Source organism: Benincasa hispida, chromosome 9 (assembly GCF_009727055.1).
Source record: "Benincasa hispida cultivar B227 chromosome 9, ASM972705v1, whole genome shotgun sequence".
In the NCBI taxonomy this organism is placed as follows: Eukaryota; Viridiplantae; Streptophyta; class Magnoliopsida; order Cucurbitales; family Cucurbitaceae; genus Benincasa; species Benincasa hispida.
Genome location: NC_052357.1, coordinates 3468844 through 3495746, shown reverse-complemented (window position 1 = coordinate 3495746; position 26903 = coordinate 3468844). Strand labels below are relative to the sequence as shown.

General features: G+C 33.5%; 1 protein-coding gene across 1 annotated transcript; it reads left to right on the top strand.

Moving 5' to 3' along the window:
• Positions 1-658: 658 nt before the first annotated feature.
• On the top strand, positions 659-4208 carry LOC120085978 (glyoxylate/hydroxypyruvate reductase A HPR2-like). The gene is made up of 3 exons (XM_039042343.1): positions 659-1157; positions 2421-2936; positions 3900-4208. Exons 1-3 carry the CDS (start codon positions 681-683, stop codon positions 3921-3923), a joined length of 1017 nt encoding a protein of 338 aa, XP_038898271.1. The 5' UTR covers positions 659-680; the 3' UTR covers positions 3924-4208.
• The last annotated feature ends 22695 nt before the right edge of the window (positions 4209-26903 follow it).

The window sequence follows — 26903 nt, the reverse complement described above, 5'->3', positions numbered from 1 at the left end:
TCGATGGTATTATCTTGGTTCGTAACATTTGTTCTTTCTTGTCCAATATTTGCACAAGTTCCTCCTCATAGACAAGTTTTCTTTTAGAACAATGATAACTTTAAAACACATCGTTTTTGTTTTTGAAATTTGGTTAAGAATGATCAATTATTGTATTTAAGAAAAATACAAATTATGGTAAGAAATTAGGAGAAAGTGCAAAACTCATAACTGAAATGATTACCAAATGGAGCACAAACGTTTTTATCATTTTTTGTCAATGCTACATTTTAAAATCTAAAGTCTAAAATCTAAATACAATGAAAACATAAAAATGTTATTTTCAGATTTTACACTAATTGAATCACAAAATAAAAAGCAGTTTTCAAATATGAAATTCGAGTTTTCTACTAAACATATTTATTGAATTCGGTGTATCAGAAAACATAAAATAGAATTCGAATGGTCAACCACACATATTCTTATTTATTTATTTATTTATTTTTTATTTAGCATCCAACAAGAAAAGATGATGAAGATATTGAAAAAGAGTTTTGTTTTTATAGTGAAAAGAAGGATAAATATTCTCTAATAAAGAAAACGTCACATCAACTTTTTTTGGACATTTCACATCGACATACCTTATAAAACATGGTTATAGAAAACTTACCTTATAAAGGTAAGGAATAAAACAACACTAAATGTGGGGAATTGAAACACTCAGAGCTCACGACCTAAAACTAAGAAGTTTGGTTAAAATAAGAAAAATGGAGCGCATAGGAGTTGCAATGACGACCCCAATGTCGAGTTACCTTGAACAACAACTTGAACAACGCTTCAATGTCTTCAAGCTTTGGAAGCATCCTGTGGACTCCAAAGATGCCCAATTAATCAGAGCAATAGTCTGCAGCACCCAGTCCGGCGCCGACGCTAATTTGATCGACTCCTTCCCCGGTTTGGAAATCGTAGCGACCTTCAGTATGGGACTGGACAAGGTCGATTTGCGAAGATGTATGGAGAAGGGGATTAAGGTTACGAATACTCCCGACGTTTTGACCGACGATGTCGCCGATGTTGCAATTGGACTCGCCTTAGCCGTTTCCAGAAAGATTTGTGAGTGTGATAGGTTCGTTAGGAGTGGTTCCTGGCTCAAACGCGAGTTCGGATTGACAACAAGGGTATGTTGTCTTTGTCAGTGACATAAAGTTATTGGATTTCAGATTTCACCTATTTATCTGTGCATCTTACTTTCAATCACAAATTGTCAAAAGACAATGTTACTTCTTTTATCAAAGATTTATTTATTATTTTATTTTTAAAAAAATATTTTGTTCTCTTTATGATTGAAAGAGATGCAAGGAAACACATAAACATTGTTCTTTATTTCAACTTTTCAAAAGTATTTATAGGTTTTTAAATTTTTTAAATTTTGATTTCAATAGATCTTCAATTTTGCATTTAATAGGTTTTTGGCATATATTTATAATTTGGTTAAAATATCATTTTCATTCTTGTATTCTTATATTTTCAAATGTTCAGTTTTAGTACATATATTTTCAACAAATCTTAAATTTAGTTGAAATTAATTTTGATCCAAATTGGTTCAATAATAATAATAATTTTCATGTAAAGAAATATGCTATCAAATATTCTCCTAAAATTAGTGATTTGTTAGACAAATTTCAAAAATGAAATTATTGAACTTGTGATTTAACCTTCATTGAAATATAATTTTTAACTATTGAGATGAGCATAGTTCAATTTTACATAAAATATATATCTATAACTAAGAAGTTAGAAATTCAAATCTCTCCCCCTATAAATTATTGAACTATATGTGTGTCTAAATATATATGAGTAAATTAAGTAATATTAATTATAAAATTCTTCACCAAAATATATACGATAAATAATGAAATTTGAAATATTTATCACAAATCAGAAATTTTAAAATGGAATTAGTTTTCATGCAATTAATTTTTAAAAAAATAAATTTCTAAATACTAAAACATATTAATATATTATGTTATGTGTGCATAAATAAATGAGGAAAAAAAAAATCAAATATAAGAAAAAATGGTACCACGAGTGCCATAGGTTAATTAGACAAATATTGCAATTGCATTAAAAGAATTTCTAAAACAAGTTTTTCAAATAATAATAATAATAATAATAAATAGAGAAAGGAATATGCATCCCTTTCCTAACAATATTTTATTTTATCAATTTTTCTCCCTATTTTTAAGAGACACATTCTAATAAAAACCCATGTTTTATCTTTTTTTTTTTCTTCTTTAAATTACAATATTAGGACCATGCTTGAATCGAGAAGCCAACGCAAATTCACTTGTTAAGAGGACACGTTTTCCTAAAATGAAGCAGTTAAAGTAAATTAAGACACGATTATAATTTGACTTGCTTTTGGCTATGTGTTTGATTAGTTCAGTGGCAAATCAGTAGGAATAATTGGATTGGGAAGGATTGGTTCAGCCATAGCCAAGAGAGCACAAGCATTTGGTTGTCCCATCAATTATTTCTCAAGGACTGAAAAGCAACACCACAGGGGTAATTACAAATACTTCCCCACTGTCCTAGACTTGGCTGCAAATTCCCAGATTCTGTTTGTATCATGTGCTCTAACTGAACAAACAAAGCACATTGTGAACAGACAAGTAATTGATGCATTGGGACCATATGGCATTCTTATCAACGTCGGACGCGGTGCTCATGTCGACGAGTCCGAGCTCATCTCTGCACTGCTCGAAGGTCGTTTAGGAGGAGCGGGACTAGATGTATTTGAAAATGAGCCCCATATTCCTCAACAGCTGCTTCATCTTCAAAACACAGTTCTTCTCCCTCATGTGGGATCTGATACCATTGACACTAACAACGCAATGGCTGACCTTGTCATTGCTAATTTGGAGGCACATTTCACGAATCAACCTCTCATAACTCCTGTGAGTTAATTTCTTTTAAATATCTTTTTGGTCATTTGAGTTAGTCCCCCAAACCAAAAGACTAAAAAGACATTTTTCCATTTTCCAGTTCAATAATAGACGGAGTTTGAGGTTTGAACTTATGAACTCTTGGTTGAGAATATTAAACTATGATCATTTGTGATTTGACAAGAAGTAAACCATCAATTAGGGACTCAATTATATATTAGGGTTTGTTTGGTAAGTAATTTGAAAACACAAGAGATTCAATAAAAACATAATGGTATTACATGTCTTCATATTCGTCTTGGTAACGGTTTTAGAAATTAAATTCTAATTTAAACAATGGTTATTAGTTTTAGAAATTAAATTCTAATTTAAACAATAGTTTAAAATGTGTTTGTTACTATTTTTATAAATTATAAAATTAGTTATAAATTATTATCCATTAAATATTATAATAGTTGATGAATATACTTTTAGGTTGAACATTATGTATAATTATTATATTGTAATATTATATAATTTAAAATACATTACATGGCTATTATTAAATATAGAAAAATAAAATAAAATATTTACAAAATTTAGCAAAATTTTAAAACTATCAATGATAGACACAGATTTATCCTTTGAAATAATTTCCCTAATAATATTTTAATTTTAAAAAATAATTGAGTTTATAATATAACAAACAATATTTCTGAATATTTTAATCTTTATTTAATCTAATTCTAAATTTTAAAATTTAAAATTTAGATATAATAAAAATATAAAAATGTTATTTGGATCACAAAATCTAAAAACAGGTTTTAGTAATAAAATTCAGATTGTCTGTCAAATACATACAGAACTCAATGAACCTAAAAACATAAAACAAAATCTGAATTGCCAACCGAACAGACGTAGGTGTGTTCGGTTTTCTCCTTTCATTGTTATTGCCTTGTTTGATGACTAAGATTGATGTCGTTGTTGGGTTAACAGTGCTGCCATAAATCTCAAATGTAACGTATCGCTGGTGTGGATTTGCTCGCGATGCTGCCGTTCATGGAGCATTTTTTTTAAAGGAATAAAGCGAATAAGCTCACAACGTCATTTTACAAGAAGAGAAGCCACCATGCTGGTGGATATAACTTTGCAGTAACTATTTAGCTTGAAATTGAAGAAAATGGAAAAACTCAGAATAGAGAGAAATTAAGGATAAAAAAATTGATGATAAAAAGGTTGTGCTAAAATAATAGGATTGGAATGTGATTCTCGAGAATTAATTCTACTCTTTATTTCTTTTTCTTCTCTTTGGTTTTAGGATGGGGTTTTATTTACTTGTTTTGCCTAGTTTCTAAAACATAAAAAAAATAATGATTTTTAAAAAAGATTTGAGGAAGGATAGAGAAGGTGGAAATGATAAATTATGAAAAAAAATTGTGTTGTTGATATCAAAATCCTAATAAGGGAACGTACTTGACATTCATCGATAGTAATTTTTTTAAGGAAAGAAGAATGTGGTCTGTAAAAAAAAAAAAAAAAAAAAATTGCACACCAACTGTATGGTGCTTGATACTCGCACTCTGATGTCTAAGTCAGATAGTGAAAGAATGTGAAAACTAGGAAATTCAAGAATAAGGTTCATGTTATAACTCATATAGAGTTAAAATGATGTATTTATAAAGGTTGTTGACCTTTTGATAAGATTTTAGGGTAGTTTTTACGATAATCCTACAACTTGTTGAGCCAAGGGGCATGTCCTATTTCACGTTTAGCTAGGGTTGGCCTCGACCTTAGCTGAGACCGAACATCTTTCCCTAAGCCCGTTTTGATTATAAGGTGATACTTTGGACTAGGACATATATTGAACATGCCTATGGGCTTTAACATGAACTAGCCCTCTCCTCTAGACCCGAAATAGGCTTTAGATACTATTTTTTTGCCCAAACCTTATTATTTTCTCAGTCTTCTTGCTTTTCTCCTTATTTTATTTCGACCTAAAATCATCCATAAGAAGCGTGTATTTCACGTCATTAAGAAATCATAATCGGATTGCTACCTTCCTTCAATGTATTGTTGTAGGTCTCATATTTTGTTCCCATTGCAAGTATCAACAAACATCTCCAATCTATAATTCGTGAGGGTTCCATTATTGTTTATTATATCATTCCCTAACTATGATTATAAGGAGTAAACGAGTGGAGATTGGAGGTTTCTCACACTAACTTCTTGATCGGAGAGTATATGTCTTAACTAAGTAAGCTAAATTCAAGTTAATCCTTAAATCTTAAAAAAACTAATCATTATATGACTCTTGATTATGCTATTATTTTGCTATCCAACCTCAATTTTTGTCTTAGTTAACTTATATGACTCGAGTAGACATTTTTTGTTCTGTTTTTCTAAAACTCGAATATAAGTTCACATTAGCATAAAAATTTACTTTCCATTCCATTCTTTGTTGAAAACAAAATGAAGATAAGAATCAATATGGTTGCTTTTCTGTCAAGTTTCTATAATAATTTATTAATTCTTTTATGAAAGAATAGGATTCTGTAAATTTGAAAGTTTAACTAATAAGGTTTAAATAACATTACTAATATTAAAAGTTCAAGGAGGAGAATCCAATTAACACGACTAATAAAGTGACAATGTAATTTTCATGATCATGTCTACATATCTGCATTAAAAATCTAATCCAATTGTAATGAAAATTAATTTTAATTGAATAAATTGTAAAAGGAATGAATTTGTTTTTGGTGTTTACAACAAACAGGCAGTAATCATAATCAGAAATGTATTCGTGTTGTTTACTTCCATATGAAATAATAATGAAATATGAATGATTATTTAGATGCCTTTTCATATTTTAGAATGGAGTAAATAATATGTTATAAAAATCAAAATACTTTTTTTTTCATTTTTATTTACTTGGTCAATTTTTTTACTTGAAAAAAAATAATACTTAAATCAAAATTAAAAAAACAAAGACTTAAAAAAAAAAAAAGAATAATTATTCTTTGTTTTATCCATAGTGAGCTACCAAGAGAACCTTATGGACCTACAGATTAGAAGCTTCAATGATATGAGATTAATTAATTAAACTCTATAATTAAATTAATCAATATTTATTAACTATCAGTTACTACACTAAAGATCGACAACTGCACTTTTTGCATTGTAGATATATCTATGTCCATGGATATAACCAATCAACAATAAGTTGACCATTCATAATTGCTTGAAACTATAGCTAGATCAAATTACCGTTTTACCCCTATATTTACATCTAATTCCTTAATTACCACCGATCTCTCTAATGAACAATTAGTTATAGTCCAATTATAAACTAGACCCCTCTCTGGCGAGTGAGCGAGTGAGGCACCTCATTGTTTGTGACCCGGAATCAGTCTTTAAGGGAGTAATTCATCTATTTTCCCTTAAAACGAGAAAGAGTGAATTCCATTCTATGTAGTTGTGTTCCTAGCCCCTCACTTAGGCAAATCCCTAAAATGGTAGGCTTATTTAGTCGGTGAAACTGACACTCCCACTCATAAAGATCAAATAATTGCCCTCATAACCAGGAGCTCACAACTCACTCAGGATTGAGGTCAAGTTAACTATAGTCATCCGAGTGAAATGTAAGTCTCTTATGAAGGAATGGTGAAGTTTCACAACAGATGGTGATCGTCCCAATTTTACAATTTTACACAGAATCGAAATTTATAGAATAAAAACATTTATGCATTATACAATTTTACAACATACTTTGAAAGAAGGAATTAGGGAAAAAAAATTACTTACCTTTGAAGCCAAAAGGTCTTCATGTAATTCCTTCTTTAGTCACGAACTCTCCATCTAGAAATCAATCTCCAAAAAATGAAATCCCAAATGGCCACTATCACAAAAGAACCTCATGTAGGGTTTGAGAATAAGAAAGAGTGGTGGGCTCTACAAAATTTTGGGAAGAGGCACTACAAGAAAAATAGTTTTCAATGACGAGTAAAACGTGTTGCTAAAAGCAAAAAAAACGCCACTAAAAGTATTAGCAATGAGTAGAGGCATGTCAATGTGAATGTTGGGTAGCCGCATAGTCAAAAGTTTCAATGACATACTCACTACACGCCGCTAAAATGTGACTTTTACTAATGTTAACGCGTTACTAAAAGCGTACTTTTAGCAACACATGTTTTGTCGCTATTTATCTTATACAGTGACATTGAAAATTCGTCTCTAAAAATTAAGTTTTAACAACATATAAGATTTTTGCTAAATGTGGATCAATGATCAATGCAAATATCTTTTGCAACATATGTAAGCATCGGTAAAAGTATTTTATAATTAAAAAAATAATATTCAATTTAATATATAAAAGTGTTATCACTAGTACAAAACTGAGTTATAATATCAGTCGAAAACCAACATTATAAGGGTACTGGACGATATCAAAAAAGGTTGACTAAAAAATCTTTATATGGATATAATAAAATTAATAAGATATTTATATACACAACTTTCAACAAACATAACAATTAACTCTTTCAATTCAACAAAAGTAATATAGTTATTCGTCCCTCCACAAGCTATAATTATTGGTTGGAGAAGGCGAAGAGAAAAATATGCTTGTCTTATGCTATGCGTTAATCTCCATGCATCAACGGTCATACGTTGGACGGAAAAATATGCAATATGTGTTAAGCTCGATTATGCGATGAGCATGCGTTGCTATCACAAGTTTTCTTATGTTCTCGCCAAGTATAGTAAGTTTCTCGGGATGATCCGAGGTCGAACTCAAGAAATTGTAACTAAATAATATTTGTGAAGTAATGCCTTTGAGGCGATGAATAAAAGTAAAAAGACAGAAGTTAAAGGATTATGCGCTACTCCTACTCCTAACTAAACAGATTTGACAATGGAAGTTCAACTATAAGAATTGGTAGAGAAGCAGCAACTGTTAATGCATAATAAGGTTCATTATGTTAGGTCGCTCGAGTAATCCCAACTCGCCACACTAACGCATCGCACACCTCTCGTTGGCCAGCCGCATGCCTATATCTCTATAATGCATGGTTGCATCGAGCATAAGATCGTTCCTATCTCTAGGAACAAAGCTTACCTTGCTTTAGTAGTTATCCACTACTTACCCTCTCGGGCAGTAGTTGCAGCTATTTAGCTCATAGACAAGCGTTTGCTACAGCCTCACACCAACGAGAAAAGGATTAACTCACTATACTCCCGCAACGCACACCTCTCCGTGGGTAGCTACATGCGTCATATCTCTACACTACATGGCTGTGTATGCGACTATCTTCGATATTCAACTAAATGATGAATGTAGATGATGATAAAGAAGAAAGATGATGATGAAGATGGTGGTTGAAGGAAGTAACAGAGCATTGATTACAAAAGTGATTAATGTCTTAAGCCAAAATGTAATACAATACAGAGGTAAGAGGAGAGATGGAGGGCTAGATGTAAACAATCTCTTGCTTTTAATCCGAAATGCGTCAAGGCTGCTGATGGCGCCATGGACGGAATGGTGGAGAAGTCTCTCTCGAGCTCTATCTCCGGCGAAACTCCGGTCGTCACTCGGAAGGGGCTGTGGAGGTGAAGAATCCTCAAAGAGTGTCTTGCTTATGCTCTCATCTGTGATCACAAGGATATGCCTAAAATAAAATCCCCAATTTTCTTCAGAGAAAAATAGTTTCCAAACAGAAATTAAGAGAGGATTTTTTTTATCCAACAAAATTGATCTAACCTATCATAAACATCCAGTCAGCCACCACATAATAATGAAAAAAAAAAAAAAAAAGTGAGAATTCACTCTGATTTTCAAAAACCCATCTTCAACAGGGAAAAAAAAAACCTCATTAAACAAAATCCAAAAACTAAGATTCAACTAGACATAAACAGAGGATTTCATACATAAAAGCAACTAAACCACAACAAAGTATCAATAAATTAAAGAAAGAAATGAAAAATCAATGAAACAAAAATGGAATTAGAAGAAAGATTACCAAAATAAAAATATTGTGCTCCATCATTATTAATCTCCTATTTCACCATAGAAAATGGCTCCTTAGAGCTCAAACCTAAGAAATCCATCTCGATTTGAGACCAAAAACCTGACAACAACACAAATTTTAGACAAAAAAAAATGACCAAAGTAGAGAAAGTCTAAAACAAAGAGAATGGCAACAAAGAAAAAAAAAGAAAGGAGAAATGAATAGACAACAATAGCAACAAATGTCGGACGCCGGAACTAAAAACACGCTCTAACTCGGACTCGGCACTATACCATCGAAGTGAGAATAGAGAAAATCGAGATTGTTCCAATTGAAAACCCTCCAAACTAAGCACTACCATCGAAGTGAAAATTGAGAAAGGCGAGATCATCGAAGCTCGCTGCTCAAATTGAAACAATCAGCCATGAATTGAAAAACTCACTACTTGAATCGAAACAACCAGCCACGAATCGAAAAACTCGCTGCTCGAAATCACCCTCGCCGCCGAGAAGAAACCCTACGTCGAAAAACCAGTCGCCATCGAACGAAACTCACGCACCTACACTAAATCGAACCGGATGATTTCGGACACCAGCGTCGACGACTTTAGATCTGCAGTGGACCTCTTGACGAAAATGGTGAATGGCACGTCCTTAAGCGGTGTTAGGATCACCAACATGAATTGGGTTGAGTTGGTATAATATACCAACTCATTGTTTTGTGGAGTTGAGTTGGTATATTTTACCAACTCACCCCAACTCTCCCTTCTTCCCATGTTTTCAATGGCTCCACGCATCGGCCACTGTCACATTCCAAGAACTAACTCTGGACTCCGACAACCACCTCTGATGACAACTCCGATGATCAATTTTGGATTCCGACAATTACCTCCGATGGCAACGTCAGCGACCAACTCCGGGCTCCGATAACTACCTCTAATGACAATTCTAGCGATGAAATTCGGACTCCGGCAATTACCTCCGATGACATCTCCGACAACCAACTCCAAACTCTGAAAAACTTCATGCAACCAACTGTAGGGATGATACCAGCACGCAGTGGAAGTGACGAGGATCGATAAGCAGTCTAATTGATTAATTTTGAAAAAAACAAAAACATGCTTAAACAGAATTTAATGGATTTTAAGATATACCTTTGAAGAACCGTTGAAATCTCGATTTTCAGCTGTTAATTCCTCAAAATCTTTGTGCAGACCACCACAAGATCTTCCCTATTATTCTCTTGGTGTTCTAGATTGAGTTATGGGACTCAAAAAAAGCTGGAATCAAAGGGAACTTAAAGAATGCTCACTGCAACAAACCAAAATGAAGAACACCTTCTTCTACCCGAATTTTCAACTAAAATTCTATCAATTGCAATCCTTTCAACTTCACTTTAATCTCTTCAATATATTTTAGACTATCATGCAAAGAGATTTGTTGCATGGGATGCAGCTCATGCTTGGAGTAAATGAAGGTTGAAGATAATGGATTCTTTGTGAGCTAGTTGAAGATGAAGTTGAAAAATCCCATTTTTCCTTTTTATGTTTTTGTATGTCCAAAATCCAAAATTGATTTTAAAACATATTTGATCTCTAAAATAAAATCTATTAATTTTACAAATTAATTTCATAAATTAATTTTCTAATACAATTAATAAATAATTATTTAAACAATTTAAACAATTCTAATTAATTTAATATCCAATATTAAATTAATTTTACACAATTTCATCTTCATATATTTAAATCATATTTAAATATATATTCTTCAATTCTGTTTGATTCTAATTTGAACGTTTCAAATTAACTTATCACGCTACTCTAGAGCTAATTCATTTTCAAGCTAGTAGGGGGACCTCGTGGACCTACAGATCATGGGCTCCAACGATCCGAGATTAATCGGCTAAACTCATTAGACCGATCTAACCCCCATTTATTAACTAATAGGTCACTCCACTAAAGCCCATAGTTGAACTCCCCTCACTGTAGATATATTATGTCCACTCGATATAACCATGATTAGTAAGTCAATCCTTCACAGGTTGTTCGTAATAACGGTTGGGTCGAATCTCTGTTTTACCCCTGAAATTACCTCTTGTTCCTTAAGTCCCCATTGATCCCCTAATGAACTTGTGATCCAATCAACAAAACCGAATCCCTCTCGGCCCAATGAGAAGGCAAGGCCCCTTGTTCAAGACCCAGAATCAGCACTTAAGGGAACAACCTCTCTATTATCTCTAAAAGCGGGTAGGAGTGAATTTCGTCTTGCACCCTATGTCCCCAACTATCTATCCAGTCTTACCCCTGAAATGGGAGGTTTATTGAGTCAGCGCTATTGAGCCAACACCCACCTATGTAAATCTAAGGATAATTCCAAATAAACAGAAGTTCATAGTTAGCTGAGGAATAAGGTCAAGTTACCTAGGTCATCGCTTTGAAATAGTTAGTCTTAAACAGTAAACAGCGTTATAAAGTAAGAGTGACTAATTTCGTGGTCTGATCTTATACAAACCCTTTTGCACAAGGACACCCCCACTCCTCATGTCCCAACATGAACGAATTAGGATCACTTTGTTTGTAGCATTTTTCAACTCGTTGTAACAACTAGAGAGCAGGCCGCATCCAATGGTGTTACTAGAATAAGGTACCCAATCTTATTCATATACTATAAATCATTTTGACTATTTACTCGAACCTGATCCACCTTTATGTCTCCACATAAAGTTCAAGTACTCATCCAATAGTCAAGGGACTTTTAGGTTTATTAGATTTCTATTAAGCAAAACATCTATTCAATAACACCTTATTCAATTTTCAGAATAAGTTCTATTGTTTACAAACCACGAGTTTTAGGACATAAAACCCAACAAACTCCCACTTGGACTAAAACTTCAGTGGTAACTTATATATCTGATATATATGACTGAGTTTCTGAGTTTTATAGAGAAATACAATAAACTAGGGCATCCCATACCCATCTTTTACCATTCGGTATCCCATATCCGATATTTCTCCCATTTGCCCTAGATTATCTGGTATTCCTAGTCCTACTAGGTGATTCTCAAATACTTTAGCCGAGAGAATCATTGTAAACATGTTAGTACACAATAGGCTTTTGAATAAACTATATAGGGATGCATCTTATTCTCAATAATGGCTAGGAAGCACACTTTCCTCCCATTACATTGAGATACTCTCAACTCTTTGATTAAAATACATCTAACCTGTCTCAACAACTCTTTGTTAACAGTCAGATCTAGAAATCTTTAAACTTTCTATACTTTGATCTAGCCATTAAAAATCTAAATATTTGCTAATGGCTTTTAACAATTTGATTCTTAACAAAAGTTTCTTAAACAAACATAATTTTCAAAAATGAACACTTCATTTATCATAAAAATATGTACAATTTGTTCTTTACAAGATTTACAAAAGCAGTAAAATCAAGCAGCAACTTCTCCCACTAGATGAGCTGAGCAAACAGTCCCAGGAACTAATATATGTGTACTTACGAGTGATCTGTGAAGAGTTGTCGCACTGTTGATTGGTTAAGATAGACACATAATATATGTGTAGTAAGAAGAGTTCAACTGTCGGTCTTTAGTGGAGTGCCTGGCAGTTAATGGATGGTGGATCATGTGACTAAAGAGTTTAGTCAGTTATTCACGTACCGTTGGAGCTTCGAGCTACAGGTCTATAATGTCCCCTTGGTAACTCAATGGATTCAAGTTGAGGATCGGTTCTTGGTGTTGATTTGAAATATTCAAATCGACAAGAGGTAGTTCGATTATATATGATATAATTGGTATGGTGTATGAGATACATCAAGTGGTGGATTAATGTAAATGAGATTTACATTAAGAGTTATGGTTTATATGTTTCATGAGATGAAATATTAAAACTATAGGTTATAAATATATTATGGTAAGTTAGTATCATTTATATTTATAATAATATTAATTATTAGATAATTATCTCTTTTTCTCTAATAACCAATTGAGTGGGAGGTTATTGGTGGTTTTATGGTAACTGTGACATAAAAGGAAAAATATTTTCCTATTTTTGGTAAGTTTGATTAATGTTGATTTTGAGTTTTCCATTCTCGAAAATTACTCACGGAGAAGTTGTTAAGTCAATAAGATTTACTAAGCGACGGCTTGGAGTTAGCTAAACAGTCGTGGGGTGTTCTTACACGATAGACACTCAGCTAAGCGATGAGCTAAACGATCACATAGCTTTTCCTAAACGATTGGGCAGTGACCTATATGATTGGTTGTTCCATCTCCCACTTGCTCAATTGTTTACACGATTTTGGTTCCTTCGGTTTTCTGCCTCAAACCAAGTCCACACAAAGCCCACCCTCTAGATTTTCACACCGAGAATACCAAGGTAACCTTCTTGGTGGTGTCATACTCAACTCGACACTATCGAGGTTCTGTGGAGGCTGTTCGTGGTGTTTGGGGTGCTCGTGACCTTAGCAATCACTTAGTTCGAGTGCGCGGTGTTCGTGCAGTGTAGTGGTTGTGTTGGACAAACATTCGTGTGTTGCTGTGTCGCTATGATCGAGCGTTCGTGATCAAGGAACTAGAAGTTGAGTCTGCAAAGGTTTGTTATTTCTTGTCCTTGATCTGTAGTAAAACATGCTACAATTTGAATTTCATATAATTGTATATTTCCGTTTGTGATTGTAATTGTAAAGTTTATATTGATTGAAATTTGGAAATATCATTCCGCTGCTCATGGAAATCCTCGTGTCCGATTTCCTTCAGTAAGGTTGTTGATTATATAAGAAAATATTATTTTGTCTACATTAAGTGCAATATTTATACATAATGAATTCACATATCAAATGAGTGTTAAGAATATTTAGATGAAAAGTATGTATGTAGTTGAAAAATATGTAACATATAACAAAAAAATCATAAAATGAAAAAAAAATCCTAGAACATTTTCTAGCAAGAATTAGTAAAAAATAGAGATTTGTTCTCTAATGATCCTCCAAATTTAGAGGAAATGAAAGTATTGTTGAAGAAATGTGGTGACATTCCATTGGTTGTTACGATGATGGGGAAGATTTAATTAAAAAAATACATAACATAGTAAAAATATAGAGCAACAATAGGAAGAATAAGAAAAAGAAAAGATGATAATGAAATTCATAGAGAAAAATTGGCTGAAAAGTTTTGATTTCGTTTTAGTTTCTCATTTTATTTAACCATGTTTCTATAAGAAATGTAATGGGTTAATTGTTGTTCTTGCCCAAAAAAGAAAGAAAGAAAGAAAGAAAAGTTCTAAAAATTAAAAAAAAAAATTACAATCCTTATTTTATTCAAACAAAGATTGGTAGAATTATTGAATAAAAATCTTTCAAAACAAAAATAGTAATCATAAAAACATATTATTTAGAGTTCAAAAAATTGCATCAGATACCCAGACATATGAACTCAACTTTGCATCCCAAACATAGACATATGAACTCAGATTAAATAACTCTACACCCCAAACACAGACATATAAACTCCACAGATATATGAACTCCACAAACATAAAAACTCTACAGATATATGAACTCCACAGACATATAAACTTCAGACATTCTATCTCAACTCAGCGCCTCAAATAGCCCCTTGGTATCTTGCAAAGTAGATGGAAAATGAATGAGGAGAAGGTTAGGGTTTATTTTATTTATTTCCTTTTCTTTTTTTTTTTATTTTATTAATGAAGAGGGAAGAAAATGGCGGAGAATGGGAGGAAATGAGGGAAATGAAAAAAAAAAAAAAAAAAAAAAAAAAAAAAAAAAAAACTAAATGAGGAGAAGGTTAGGGTTTTTTTATTTTCCTTTTTTCTCTCTCTCTCTCTTTTTTTTAATGAAGAGGAGAGAGAGTGGAGAAAGGGAGGAAAGGAGGGAAATGAAAAAAAAAAAAAAAAAACTAAAAGATGAGTGGGAGGGAAAAAGAAAATATAGATGTTTTACTTTTTTAATTATATTTCATTCTTAAAAAAAATCTTTTAGTGACGCAGTGATATGTTGTTAAAATTTATGAACTTTCTATGACGCGGGTTAACATGTCACAAAAACTTTTAGTGACATCGATTTAGAGTTTGTCACTATAATAGTTTTTTGTGACATGTTTTTGACGTGTCGCTATAAATTAGAATTTTGCGACAATTTTTGTTACTCGTTTAAAGAATTGTCACTAAAGTGAATTTTCTGTAGTGAGGGAGGAGAATTTGAGGTGAAGAAGAAAACTTAATTTTCTTCTTTTGTGTTCTTGGGAGGTTTTCAGAGAGAAACATAGAGAAACTCTCACTATGAGAAGAGGAAGAAGAATCACCGCATAAAAAAAAAAAAAAAAAAAAAAAAAGTCTGAACTCCCACTTATACATTCTATCAAAGAAAAAACCAGGGGAGGGGTTATAACTCTCTCATTTATTAAATAAAAAATTAATTTAATTAATGAAAAATATATATAATAATATATGTATATAAATATATATTATAATATATGTTATAAGTCAAATATAGCGAGGAGAGTAGTTATTATATTGTATCAAATACAATATTATAATCTATAGTTTTATTTCTCAGAGTAATATATGGTATTTAGTATAAATCACATTTATAATAAATTTAATTATACGAATCTCATCCATAAAATTAGTATTTGAATCACATTCAAATATTTAATTCCTCTCAAAATAAATTTTAAGTTATAATGTATAGAATATTATATTAATTATATTGCATATAATTAAGTTAATTAATTATATCATCTATAATTAATTCCCTCAATTAATTTGAACAATTCAAATTAATCGAAAAATAATTCTCAATTATCTCTGTTGAGTTACAAAGAGGACCTTATGGACCTGTAAATTGAAGCTCCAATGGTATTTGGATAATTAATTAAATTCTTTAATTAAATTACCCAACATCCATTAATTGTCAGTCACTCCACTAAAAACCAACAGTTGTACTCTTCGCACTACAGATATATTTCTGTGTCCATGGGATATAACTAGTCAACACTGCGATGACCCTTCATAAATTGCTCGTAAGTATAGCTAGGCCAAAATTACCATTTTGTCCTTGTAGTTACATCTAACTTCTTAAGTACCACTGACCCTCTAATGAACAATAAATCATAATCCAACTATGACCAAATCCTTCTCAGGCCAAGAGAGGTTGTGGCCACATTGTTCAAGCCCCAAAATCGACCCTTAAGGGAACAATTTATCTACTTATCCCGACATCAGGGAATGAGTGATTTCATCTTGTGTAGTTGTGTTCCCAGCTCCTCAATCAGACGAATCCCCAAAATGGTAGGCATATTAAGTTGGTGATCTGGCCACTCTCACCCATGCAAATCAAAGGACCGCCTTCATAGGCAGGAGTTCACAACTCACTTAGGATTCAGGTCATGTCACCTATGGTCATCCTGGTGAAATGTAAGTCTCTTCTAGCAACGGTGTATGCTCAAACTAACTATTTAGGTTATCATTTAAACATTATCCACTTGTATGTCTCTACATATATATTTAAATGACATAAAATAACATAGGATCTTTGTTTATTGGATTGAGTGTGTGCTCATAAATAAAAATTATTTTATAAATAACAATTTGTTTATACATAGTTTACAAACTATGAGAATACAAGAGAGATTTAGGACACCAATTCCAATATCTTCAAGTAACGATATTATAAAGAGGGACTAATCATTTCGTGGTCCGGTCTTATAAAAACTCTTTATATAGGATACCCCCAAACACATGTCTCCACATGAATGATCAGGATCAAATCATCTGTAACACTTTATAACTAATGTAATAATTACAAAGTGGGTCGTACCCATAGTGTTACCAGGATAAAGTCCTCAACCTTATCCATATACTACAGACCACTCAGGTTATTACTTAAATATGATCCACTTGTATGTCAACTACATACATGTTTAAGTCGTTACTTATAATAACCTTGGATCTTAGTTTATTGGATTGAGTTAATGCAAAATAAATGTCAAAATAAAATAAGACTTTATCAAATAAATAATTTTTTTACAAATAATTTACAAACTACAAAACCCACGAGATTTAGGGTGTCAACCCCAACAAATGCAACGTCGTCGCCATCCCTTATGTACACTAGTGGTGACGGCTGGGTAAAGTTTTCCTTTAATGCAACCTCAACGTCATATATGTTGAGGTCTATGTTGGATGCACTGTATATTCGATCTATGAGCTCATTATATGATACTGTGGTCGGAACGAGGATACCTTTGAAGGAATTGAATTCCAATGCATAAGCGTTTTATCGCTTTTTGTCTTTGAGGGATGAAAAAATTATAGAATTGAAACCTAAAATAGGGCTAAGCATGCTTTTAAATAAACTGATTAGTTTACCTTTGTAGAAGAACAGATCTTCAAGAAAAACTTCAAGCTTTTCTTCTGCATGAACCTCCAAGAATGAAAAAGACTAAACGCTACTAAAAATATTATCGACTATGTCTCAAGAAGGAACAATGGATTGTGAGATCCTTTCTTTTGCAAGGAAATTCTTATGTGAGCAAAATACACAAAGAGTCTTTTTGAAAGAGAATAGAGGAACTAGATGGGAAAGCCTTCTATTTTCTTTTTTAAAAAAAAAAGTTCTTTTTCTGTATCAAATACAAAAACAACGTGAAGGGAGAACTCCCCTTACCCCATTATCCACTCCCCTAAAACTGCAGGGAAGTTGATTCCGTATTCTTTTTTTTTTAAATTCATTTATTATTTATTATTTATTTAACTTTTATATTTATATAATTAAATAAATAATATATTAATTAATTTCCTTAAATAATTTGAACAATTCAAATGATTCAAAAAATTTAACTGATCCTTATTTTACCCTTAGTGAGATAGTAGGGGGAATCTTATGGACCTACAGAATAGAAGCTCTAATGATTCGAGATTAAATCAATTAAACTTTTTAATTAATATAATCAACATCCAATAACTGTGAGTCACTCCACGATAGATCCATAGCTGTACTCTTCGCATTGTAGATATATTTCTGTGTCCATTAATATAACCAGTCATCAGTAAGTTCACCTTTCAAAAAATGCTCATAATTACAGTTGGGTCAAAATTACAGAATTACTGTTGTGTGCCTATAATTACTTCTTTCTCCTTAAGTCCCATTGATCCTCTAATGAACAACCTATTTATGGTCCTACCATAAAAAAAATACCTCTTGGGCCAATGAGAGGGAGGACCCCTTGTTCAAAACCTAGAATCAACACTTAAGAGAACAATTTATCTATTTTCCTTAAAGTCGAGAAGGAGAGAACTCCATCTTGTGAAGCTATCTTCTCAACTCCCTACTCGGACAAATTCCCAAAATGGTAGGCTTATTGAGTCGGCAACTCAGGCCACTCTCACCCATACAAATCAAAGGATTGTCCTCATAGACAGGAGTACATAACTCACTCAGGATTGAGATCGAGTTATCTATGGTCATTCCATGAAATGTTATTATTTACAATTAAAGGTGTTATAAAGAGAGATTAATCATTCCTTGGTCCGGTCTTATACAAACTCTTTGGATACCCCCACTCGCATGTTTATACATGAACGATTTGGATCAAATCATTTGTAACACTTACAACTCTTGTAAAATATACAAAGTAGGTGGTATCCACAGTGTCACCAAGATAAGGAACCCAACCTTATATGTATACTTCAGAACTTTTAGGTTATTACTTGAGCACGATCCACTTGTATGTCTACCACATATTGTTTAAGTTACATAAATAACCTTGGATCTTAGTTTATTGAACTAAGTTAATATGATCCAAATGTCAAATAAAATACTTCTTATTTTATTAACTAAATCATTTGTATTTACAAATTACAAACTACAAGACTCACGAGATTTAGGGCACCACTTCCAACAATCTCCCACTTATTCTAAAGTTAGTGGGTGTACATTACAAATACAATTTGTGAAGGGTTGTCGCACTGCTGATTGGTTAAGATGGACACATAATATATCTATGGTAAGGAGAGTTCAGCTGTCGGTCTTCAGTGGAGTGCCAGAAAGTTAATGGATGGTGGATCCCGTGACTAAAGAGTTTAATCAGTTATTCACGTATCGTTGGAGCTTCGAGCTACAGGTCCATGAGGTCCCCTTGGTAGCTCAATGGATTCAGTTGAGGATCAGTTCTTGATGTTGATTTAAAATGTTCAAATTTACAAGAGGTATTTTGATTACATATGATATAATCGGTATGATGTATAAGATACATCTAGTGGAGGATTGATGTAAATGAGATTTAACATTAAGTCCATGGAATAGAAAAAGAACTATGGTTTATATGTTTCATGAGATGAAATATTAAACTATAGGTTATAAATATAGTAATGATAAGTTGGTTATCATTTATGTTTATAATAATATTAATTATTGGATAATTATTTCTTTTTCTTTTAAATAACCAAAGTAGTGGGTAACTATTGAATCATGGTAACCGTGAGTTTAAAAGGAAAGTGGTTTCCTATTTTTTAAAAGGAATTTAAAAAAACGATTGTAAAAAAGGGTTTAGTTTTCTCTCCGTGAAAAAGAAACTCACGTAGTCGTCAAGTAAATACGAATTTACTAAACGACGGATGGGCGACTAAACGATCATGCAATTGCAAGCTAAACGATCTTGCAGTATTTACTAAACGATTGCATAGTTTTGCTAGACGATCACTAGCTCAAGGTACACGATCGTTAGTGTCGTTAAGCGACAAACCGAGCTAAACTAAACGATCGCATAGCTTTTGCTAGACGATTACATAGCTTTATCTAAACGATTGGGTATCGACCTATACAATAGGTCTCTGCCATCTCCCACTTGTCCAATCGTGTACGCGATCAGTGTTTCCTCTATTCGTCTGCCTCATAACAAGTCCGAACAAAGCCCACCCTTTGGATTCTCACACCGAGAATACCAAGGTCACCTTGTTGGTGGTGTCAGACTCAACTCGACATCGTCAAGGTTTTTTGGAGGACGTTTTTGGTGTTGTGGAGGCCGTTCGTGTTGCGGAAGAGTTCGTGACCGAGGAGATCGTTGAGGACGAGCGCGAAGTGTTTGTGCGGTGTTGCGGTCGTGTAGATCAGCCATTCGAGGTTGCTGTTGTTCGAGTGGTCGCACAACGGAGCATGGAGACACATTTGCAAATGTGTGTAGAGTTTTCCCTTACTGTATTTGTAGTTATTCATGCTGTAATTTCTCTGTATGAATTGTATAACCACTTGTTTGAAGTCGACTGTAAATGTTATGTTAATTCATGATTGTAATTTGGAATATTCTTGCTCCGCTGCTCATGGAATTTTGCTTTTGATTTCATTCCTTGCGAATGGGGACTGGAGGACATTCCTTCATCAAGAAGAACCATAGATCATCAATAACCAAAATCATATTCAAGTTAGATTTTCAAATTGCATAGTTTTCACTGGTTAATTTTTCGTTTTTAAGCAAAGAAATGATTGTAGAAAACATGCTAAAATGAATAACAAACAATTGACCATATTAGTTATATTTGTCAGAACCCATTACTTAATTATCCAATCAATTTCACAAAAACACATGTAATCATAGAATCCTAATTAAACTAATGATTTAATTTTTGTAACGATACTTCAAAGGTTTACAGCAACAGCCACCGAAGGATGATCAGCTACTCCTCCCTTGAATTAAGACAATCTCAGCCAATCACTAATACCAGAATAAATCTTATTCCTATAGTTTTTAGCTACCGTTGTTTCGGTCAAGGATTCATTAACTAGCTTAAGTCCTCCCGTAAGTGTGACCTTCCCATTTTCAAATCCCTAAGGTACGCTTTAATAGACCATCGAAAAGAAAGACAACTATTGAAGATTAACCTAAGAAACCCTATTCATTGCTGAAAGTATGTGTTTTTCCGACTCGTATGACTAGGCCTTCCAAAGGGATGGTCGCTCTAGGACGACACTGATGACATGCAGAAATACATGTCATCTTAGGCCTTTTACTTAGAATTATGAATGTTGTTAAGCAAAACATGCGGAAATCATGTTAGGAATTCACGAGAAAGTGAGCTTGCGTCGATCAACATGATGAATCTCGGCTAACCCACTATTATGAATTATTATGCGTTCATTGTTCTATTTTTGTAGCTAATACAGGAAGTGGACGCAAACGCGGAAACCGGACCACCCCATAGACAACCACATGCGGAGAAACTCTCCATCGCAAAGGCAAACGCATCGATCAATGCATGGATGTTGCGGTAATCAGCCGTATGCATCCATCACATGGGAGTTGCATTCGTCAAGCGGTTGCGGTCATCGTGTAGAGTTGTGGTATTAAGCAAATGTGGTCATTGAATGATAGCGGCTATGAGACAATGCATACTTAGTCATGTGGATTAGGGATATGAAGCATGTAGCAACCCACCGAGAGGTGTGTGTTGCGAGAGTGTGTGAGTAACCTTATTTGCTTAGTGTGAAGCTGCGACAACGCCTGTCTATAGGCTAACGCATTGCTTATCTATGAGTAAAGTCAGCAACAACCAACTGTCCGGGAGGGTAAGTGGTTGGTTGCATTAAGCAATGTATGCATTGGTCACTAGAGATAGGAACAATCTTGCGTCAACCAAGTTCATGCGTTTGTCTTGTTTTATGTTGTGCCCAACACCTTTTTAGAGCTACTCGAAAGAAAGTCTAAAAAAAGAACCTAATGACTCGGGAGAGCTAGGTTAGAATCTAGACTCGAGAGAGCGAGATTAGATCGGCATAAGCAAGAGATTAGGACTTAGAGATAAGCTCTGTTTGTCAACACTGCATCGCATGCACCCTAGAGATAGGTATGATATTATGTGGTCGCATATTTGTGTGGATGTCATTTTTTCATCGCATAAATAGGAATAGAGACTTATGTGTAAGCCCTGTAGACTTATCGCATATATCGTATGCGTTCTAGTATTAGAAGTCGTAGCATTTGCACCGAAAGATGGTTTACTATTGTATGCGTGTTGCATGATCGCATGGCTTGCATTGACTGAGGTTGCCCTTGCGGTCACTCTTAAGTGTTGCAATGAAATCATCTCTGCATTTTATCTACTTTCCCATTCATTTATTTCATGTCAAGAGTTATCGGGTCTCTATCTCTCATGCATATTCTCATTGCGTTGTTTGTTAGATAGGAGTAGGAGTAGGGTTAACTTAGCAACCTCCCTTCCATTCTTTTATTTAAACTACCGCACGCACATCACCGTATTCATTTTGCTACAAGTCCCCGTGTTCGACCTCGGGTCACCCGAGAAACTTGCGTTCGTGTTATACTTGGCATGAAAGCAAGAAAACTTGTGACAGAACACATGGTCATCGCATACATCCGTTAATGCATTTCTTCTAACGCATGACCATTGACGCATGACTATTAACGCATATCTTAGGAACATACATCGCATACCGCGTCCAAGGGATTTTAGTTGTTGAATAATTTGACTTCTAATTTCCCGTCGTCAGACACGTAGATGGACCATAGGAATCTCATGGTGTAACCTAATGGAGGAGATTGTAGGATACGTTGACATGCATCCCTCTCTCACTTACTATGAATACTTTCTCCATTCACCTTGCTATTGACTCATGCAAACACTTTTCGATGGGAGGTCGTGCCCAGGATGACACGAAGCCAAGCATGGATCTCACGGTGTGAACTCTTAGGGACGTGAGAGCTGAAATTGGATATATCACATATACCAATTTCTTCCCACTAAAGTATTCTAATATTTTTAGGATTTTATTATACTTAATTAAAAACCGGCTAATGAATTTATCTAAGCTCTTTTAATTTACTCAATATAACACTTACATTGAATAATTTATCAATACTTGGTTTCATTTATTAAAATCTTTAATAAAATCATTCATTTATTGCATGCTTATAAAATATTTGCCCAATTCACATTCCAGGTCGGTTTCCAGGTGGAGATGTTTAGTTTCTGTTAGCTTAAATACCCCCGTCTAGACAGAACGTTCCTTAGACAAAAGTCCTTTATAGGAAATTATTTTATAAATTTAATATTTTAACGGAATTCATTTTAATCCTATTAAAGCAAATTAAAAGATTAATCTATTTCTAACCTCATTAGAAAACATTCCAACTTAAGTCTAGGTGAATTAATTTTGATCATATATTTGCATGCAACTCTTGATTATAGATTTTAATCTATCTCATTGAAAACATAACACTTATATTTTAATACTTTATTAAACCCTATAAATTTGCATCTAACGACATTGATTAAATACAACAATTATATTTATCTAAGGAATGTCATCCTCAATACAAATTCCATTTTTATTTGATAAATATAACACTTATATTAATCATACACGAAAATAAAGCATTCACATACATCATTCTACCATTCATTATAACAATTATATCATAGTATGATGCATGAACATGCTTAATGTGATCATACATCCTTATAACATAACAATTATATTATGATGCATGAGCATGCTAATTTAATCATGCATCCATAAAATATAACCCTTATATTTATTTATGATGCATGAACATGTTAATCCTAAGGTGGAAATTTTTTAATCTATATTACATACAATATGTAATATGAATTCAAACATTAATCAAAACATACATCCAATGCATAATTAAGTTAATTTAAACAGCAAAAGTTGGACCAATTTTGGCACCCTAATGTAAAAATATTAATTGATTAAATTTATATAACTAATATATTAATTTCATTAATTAATACAAAGAACAAAACAAAACAATTAGGTAAAAAAAACTTCAACTGCTTCATCCTTATGTATGCGCCGCTTTCTCCATCACTCACTCGAAGCATCGAAACTCTCGAATGGTTGCGCCGCAACCTTACGACTCCCTTGCGTTGCGCCTTTCCTTTCAGCGTTGCAACGCTGCGCTGCAGTGTTGTGACACTAAAAGGCAGAATGCCTCCTTTTTTGCATTTTCTACTCCGAATTTGCCCCACGCGCATCGAAGCTCAATCGCCTAACAACCTATCTAGTCAATAGTGAGGCGATCTCATACAACCACACCCGTGTACACTATTTATAAACACCAATACATTCGATAAACAAAGAAAACAAATAACCAAGATATGTAAACGTCGTACCAAGAAAGCAGAAGCAAAACCGGTGAGACTATACTTGACTCTAAAACTCTTCTTCATGACGAACATATTCTTATAATATTCAAATTTCCCCTTACTTTGCAGACTTTTCAAGGTCCGATCAAATAGTAGCCCACCCAGTCAAGTTGATTGAAATGATTGAGGTCTTCAACCACCATAAATAAGTAAGTATCCAACTTGGTGTTCACATAATCCTTCCCTACCTCGCGACCTTAAAGTAATAAACCAAAGACACCTTAGCAGCATCCTCATCATTTTCAAACTCCAACTTCACATATTTAGATTCCATATCTGTCAGACTCATGGTCTCTATTTTTGAAGTATTTGTCTCGTAAACATGGATGCTTGGATTTGACGAATTGTATTCACTAACATCCGAGGAAGGCCATAATCCCGTAATAAGCAGGAAGTTTTCCTTGCAAAATGTGACAACCTTGCCACCTATAAGAAAGCTCATAACATTCGGTTGATCATCAGCCACCTCTCTTTGAAGAATGTAATACACAAGCGGGCAATTGAACACAAAATCCGGATCTACCAAACGACCGAAGATGGTTCGCCTAAACATGTCCAACTATGTTAAAGAAAGCTTCTTCTTCAAAATCTCATTCGCATGCTTAATATGAGACAGATTTGTAATTTGTGAAGGGAAGTGATCTTCTATCCTATATTTCAAAATCGACGTCATGTATTACCTACATTTCATTAAAGACATTGCGTATTTGAGTAATTAAGAGAGTAATCAATCCTATTAACTTTTTCCTTAGTACTACGAATAGATGGATGTGCATACAAATCTTACATTTAATAATGGGAGAGGTAAAAAACTAACCTACTTGGAGGTGTGAGGTAGACAAGACAACTAGAAGACGTGGTAGAAGAAGAAGAGATTCTTACGAATATCTGCCTTTACAATGGTCGAAATTCACGAACAATGTTCAATCGGCCTTTTCCCACATTTTTAAATCAAGCTTTCTTCTTCTTCTTTTTTTTTTCTTTTTAAAGCGAGATAGGGCTTTGCAGGTGGCACTCAAGTTGGGTGGGGCAGGGCATCCCTACCACGAAGAGGCGAAACATTGGGATTTCTTTTCAAAATCGGGTCAGGGCTTTTCATGTTTGATTGGGTTAGATCAGGTATCCCTATCGTGAGCAAAAGGTGCGTCGATGATGAACAAATTTACACATCATGCTATAGTTGGGAAATTGAGATAAGGATTTACCAAATGTGTCAGGCTGGGTTCATCGTCTCTATCACTAGTGATGGTTGCTGGCAACAACCGTTGAAATGTGAAGTTTGGGCTGGGACATGTCATCAGGTTAGAAACCATCCACCGTCGGGCTGGGAAGTTCAACCTAACCGCGATGGATCTCTGCAGGTAGAAATTTCCCTTTGACATCAGTAAAAGGTTAGATATCATGCTTTCACGGGGGGAGGGGAGTGGGGGCAAGTTAGAAAACATAAACGCGCGTGAGAAGAGATCATTCGTACAAAAAAACTCTTTAAAAGTTCTCTTAACTAATAAATCTATTAAATTTAAATGTGATATTAACTAAATGGTGATGTGACAAGATGAGTTGGAAAAAACATATATTTTTTAATCGTTTTCTCCTCTTCTTTCTCTTACCTTCCCTTCAATCTTCTGTCTTTTTCAGTTTGGTTTTTTTAGTGTTTAGGGGTCGAATCTAATTCTTGTAGGCAATTTTTCTCAACTATTGTTTAGAGATTGAGAGTTACCTTAATACCAAAAGCATTTTAGAGAGAAACCCAATTATTTAACCCTATAGCCAACACATTACTGTCCCATTTGTCGGATCTGAACCTGAGATAAACAAAGAGTTACTTTACTACTGAATCGTTGCAAGTCAACCCAAATTCTCTGTTATGGAAACCAAAATTAGAAGAAGAAGAAAAGCTTGATGGTTACAGATTATAATGTTGGTTTTTACAAACTTTCATCAAACATTATTAAAGAAACATATGTTGTGAGTTTATCAAGTACTAGTAGATGTAAAATGATCCATTGCTGAGAAGTCGAAGCTAGAAACATATGATGAAGATATTGAAGAAATTAATAAAGAAAACTCCCAAGGAAAATCCAGATGAGATTTTTTCATGATATGCGCTGGGTTGTGTCAAATTAAAACTTAAATTTTCAATTTTGTAGTTATTATACATTAATTTTAAATATATATCTAATTGAACCTATTAAAGATAAAGTTAAATTTAAAGGTTGTTTTCGAATATAAGAAAATGAACTAAAATATTTACAAATATATCAACATTTCACTGTTTATCTACAATAAACCACGACAGGCTACTATTTGTGTCTATCATGATAGACACAGATGGTAGTCTATCGCGGTCTATCACATATAGACTGTGATATTTTGCTATTATTTGTAGATAGTTTTAACAGTTTTGTTATTTAAAATAATTTTCCTAAATTTGATGTGTAACATAACATTTAGTTATTTTACATTTTTTTAATATGTAAATGATTCCATTGGATGCAAAGTTTGTACTTTAAGAATTTATTAGACACAAGACTCAAGAATTCATGAATTTATTAGAGATTTTTTAAAGTTCAATAACTATATATAGACATAAATCTAGAAGTTCATGAATTAAACTTCTAACTTTATATACATTTGTGCTAGTGTCATGTAATTTTAGATCTGTCACTAGCTACATGTATATGAACTTGTGCCTCCCTTACCTAAAATTTTGGATCCACCATTAACAGACCCTTTAGTTTGGCCAGCGTGTCCTTCTCTGACACACTCAAACTAATTTTT

Coding starts and splice junctions, on each gene's coding strand:
- LOC120085978 (XM_039042343.1), top strand. CDS start 681: ATGTGGGGAATTGAAACACTCAGAGCTCACGACCTAAAACTAAGAAGT. Junction 1,158..2,420: donor AGTTCGGATTGACAACAAGG/GTATGTTGTCTT, acceptor GTGTTTGATTAG/TTCAGTGGCAAATCAGTAGG. Junction 2,937..3,899: donor ATCAACCTCTCATAACTCCT/GTGAGTTAATTT, acceptor TTGGGTTAACAG/TGCTGCCATAAATCTCAAAT.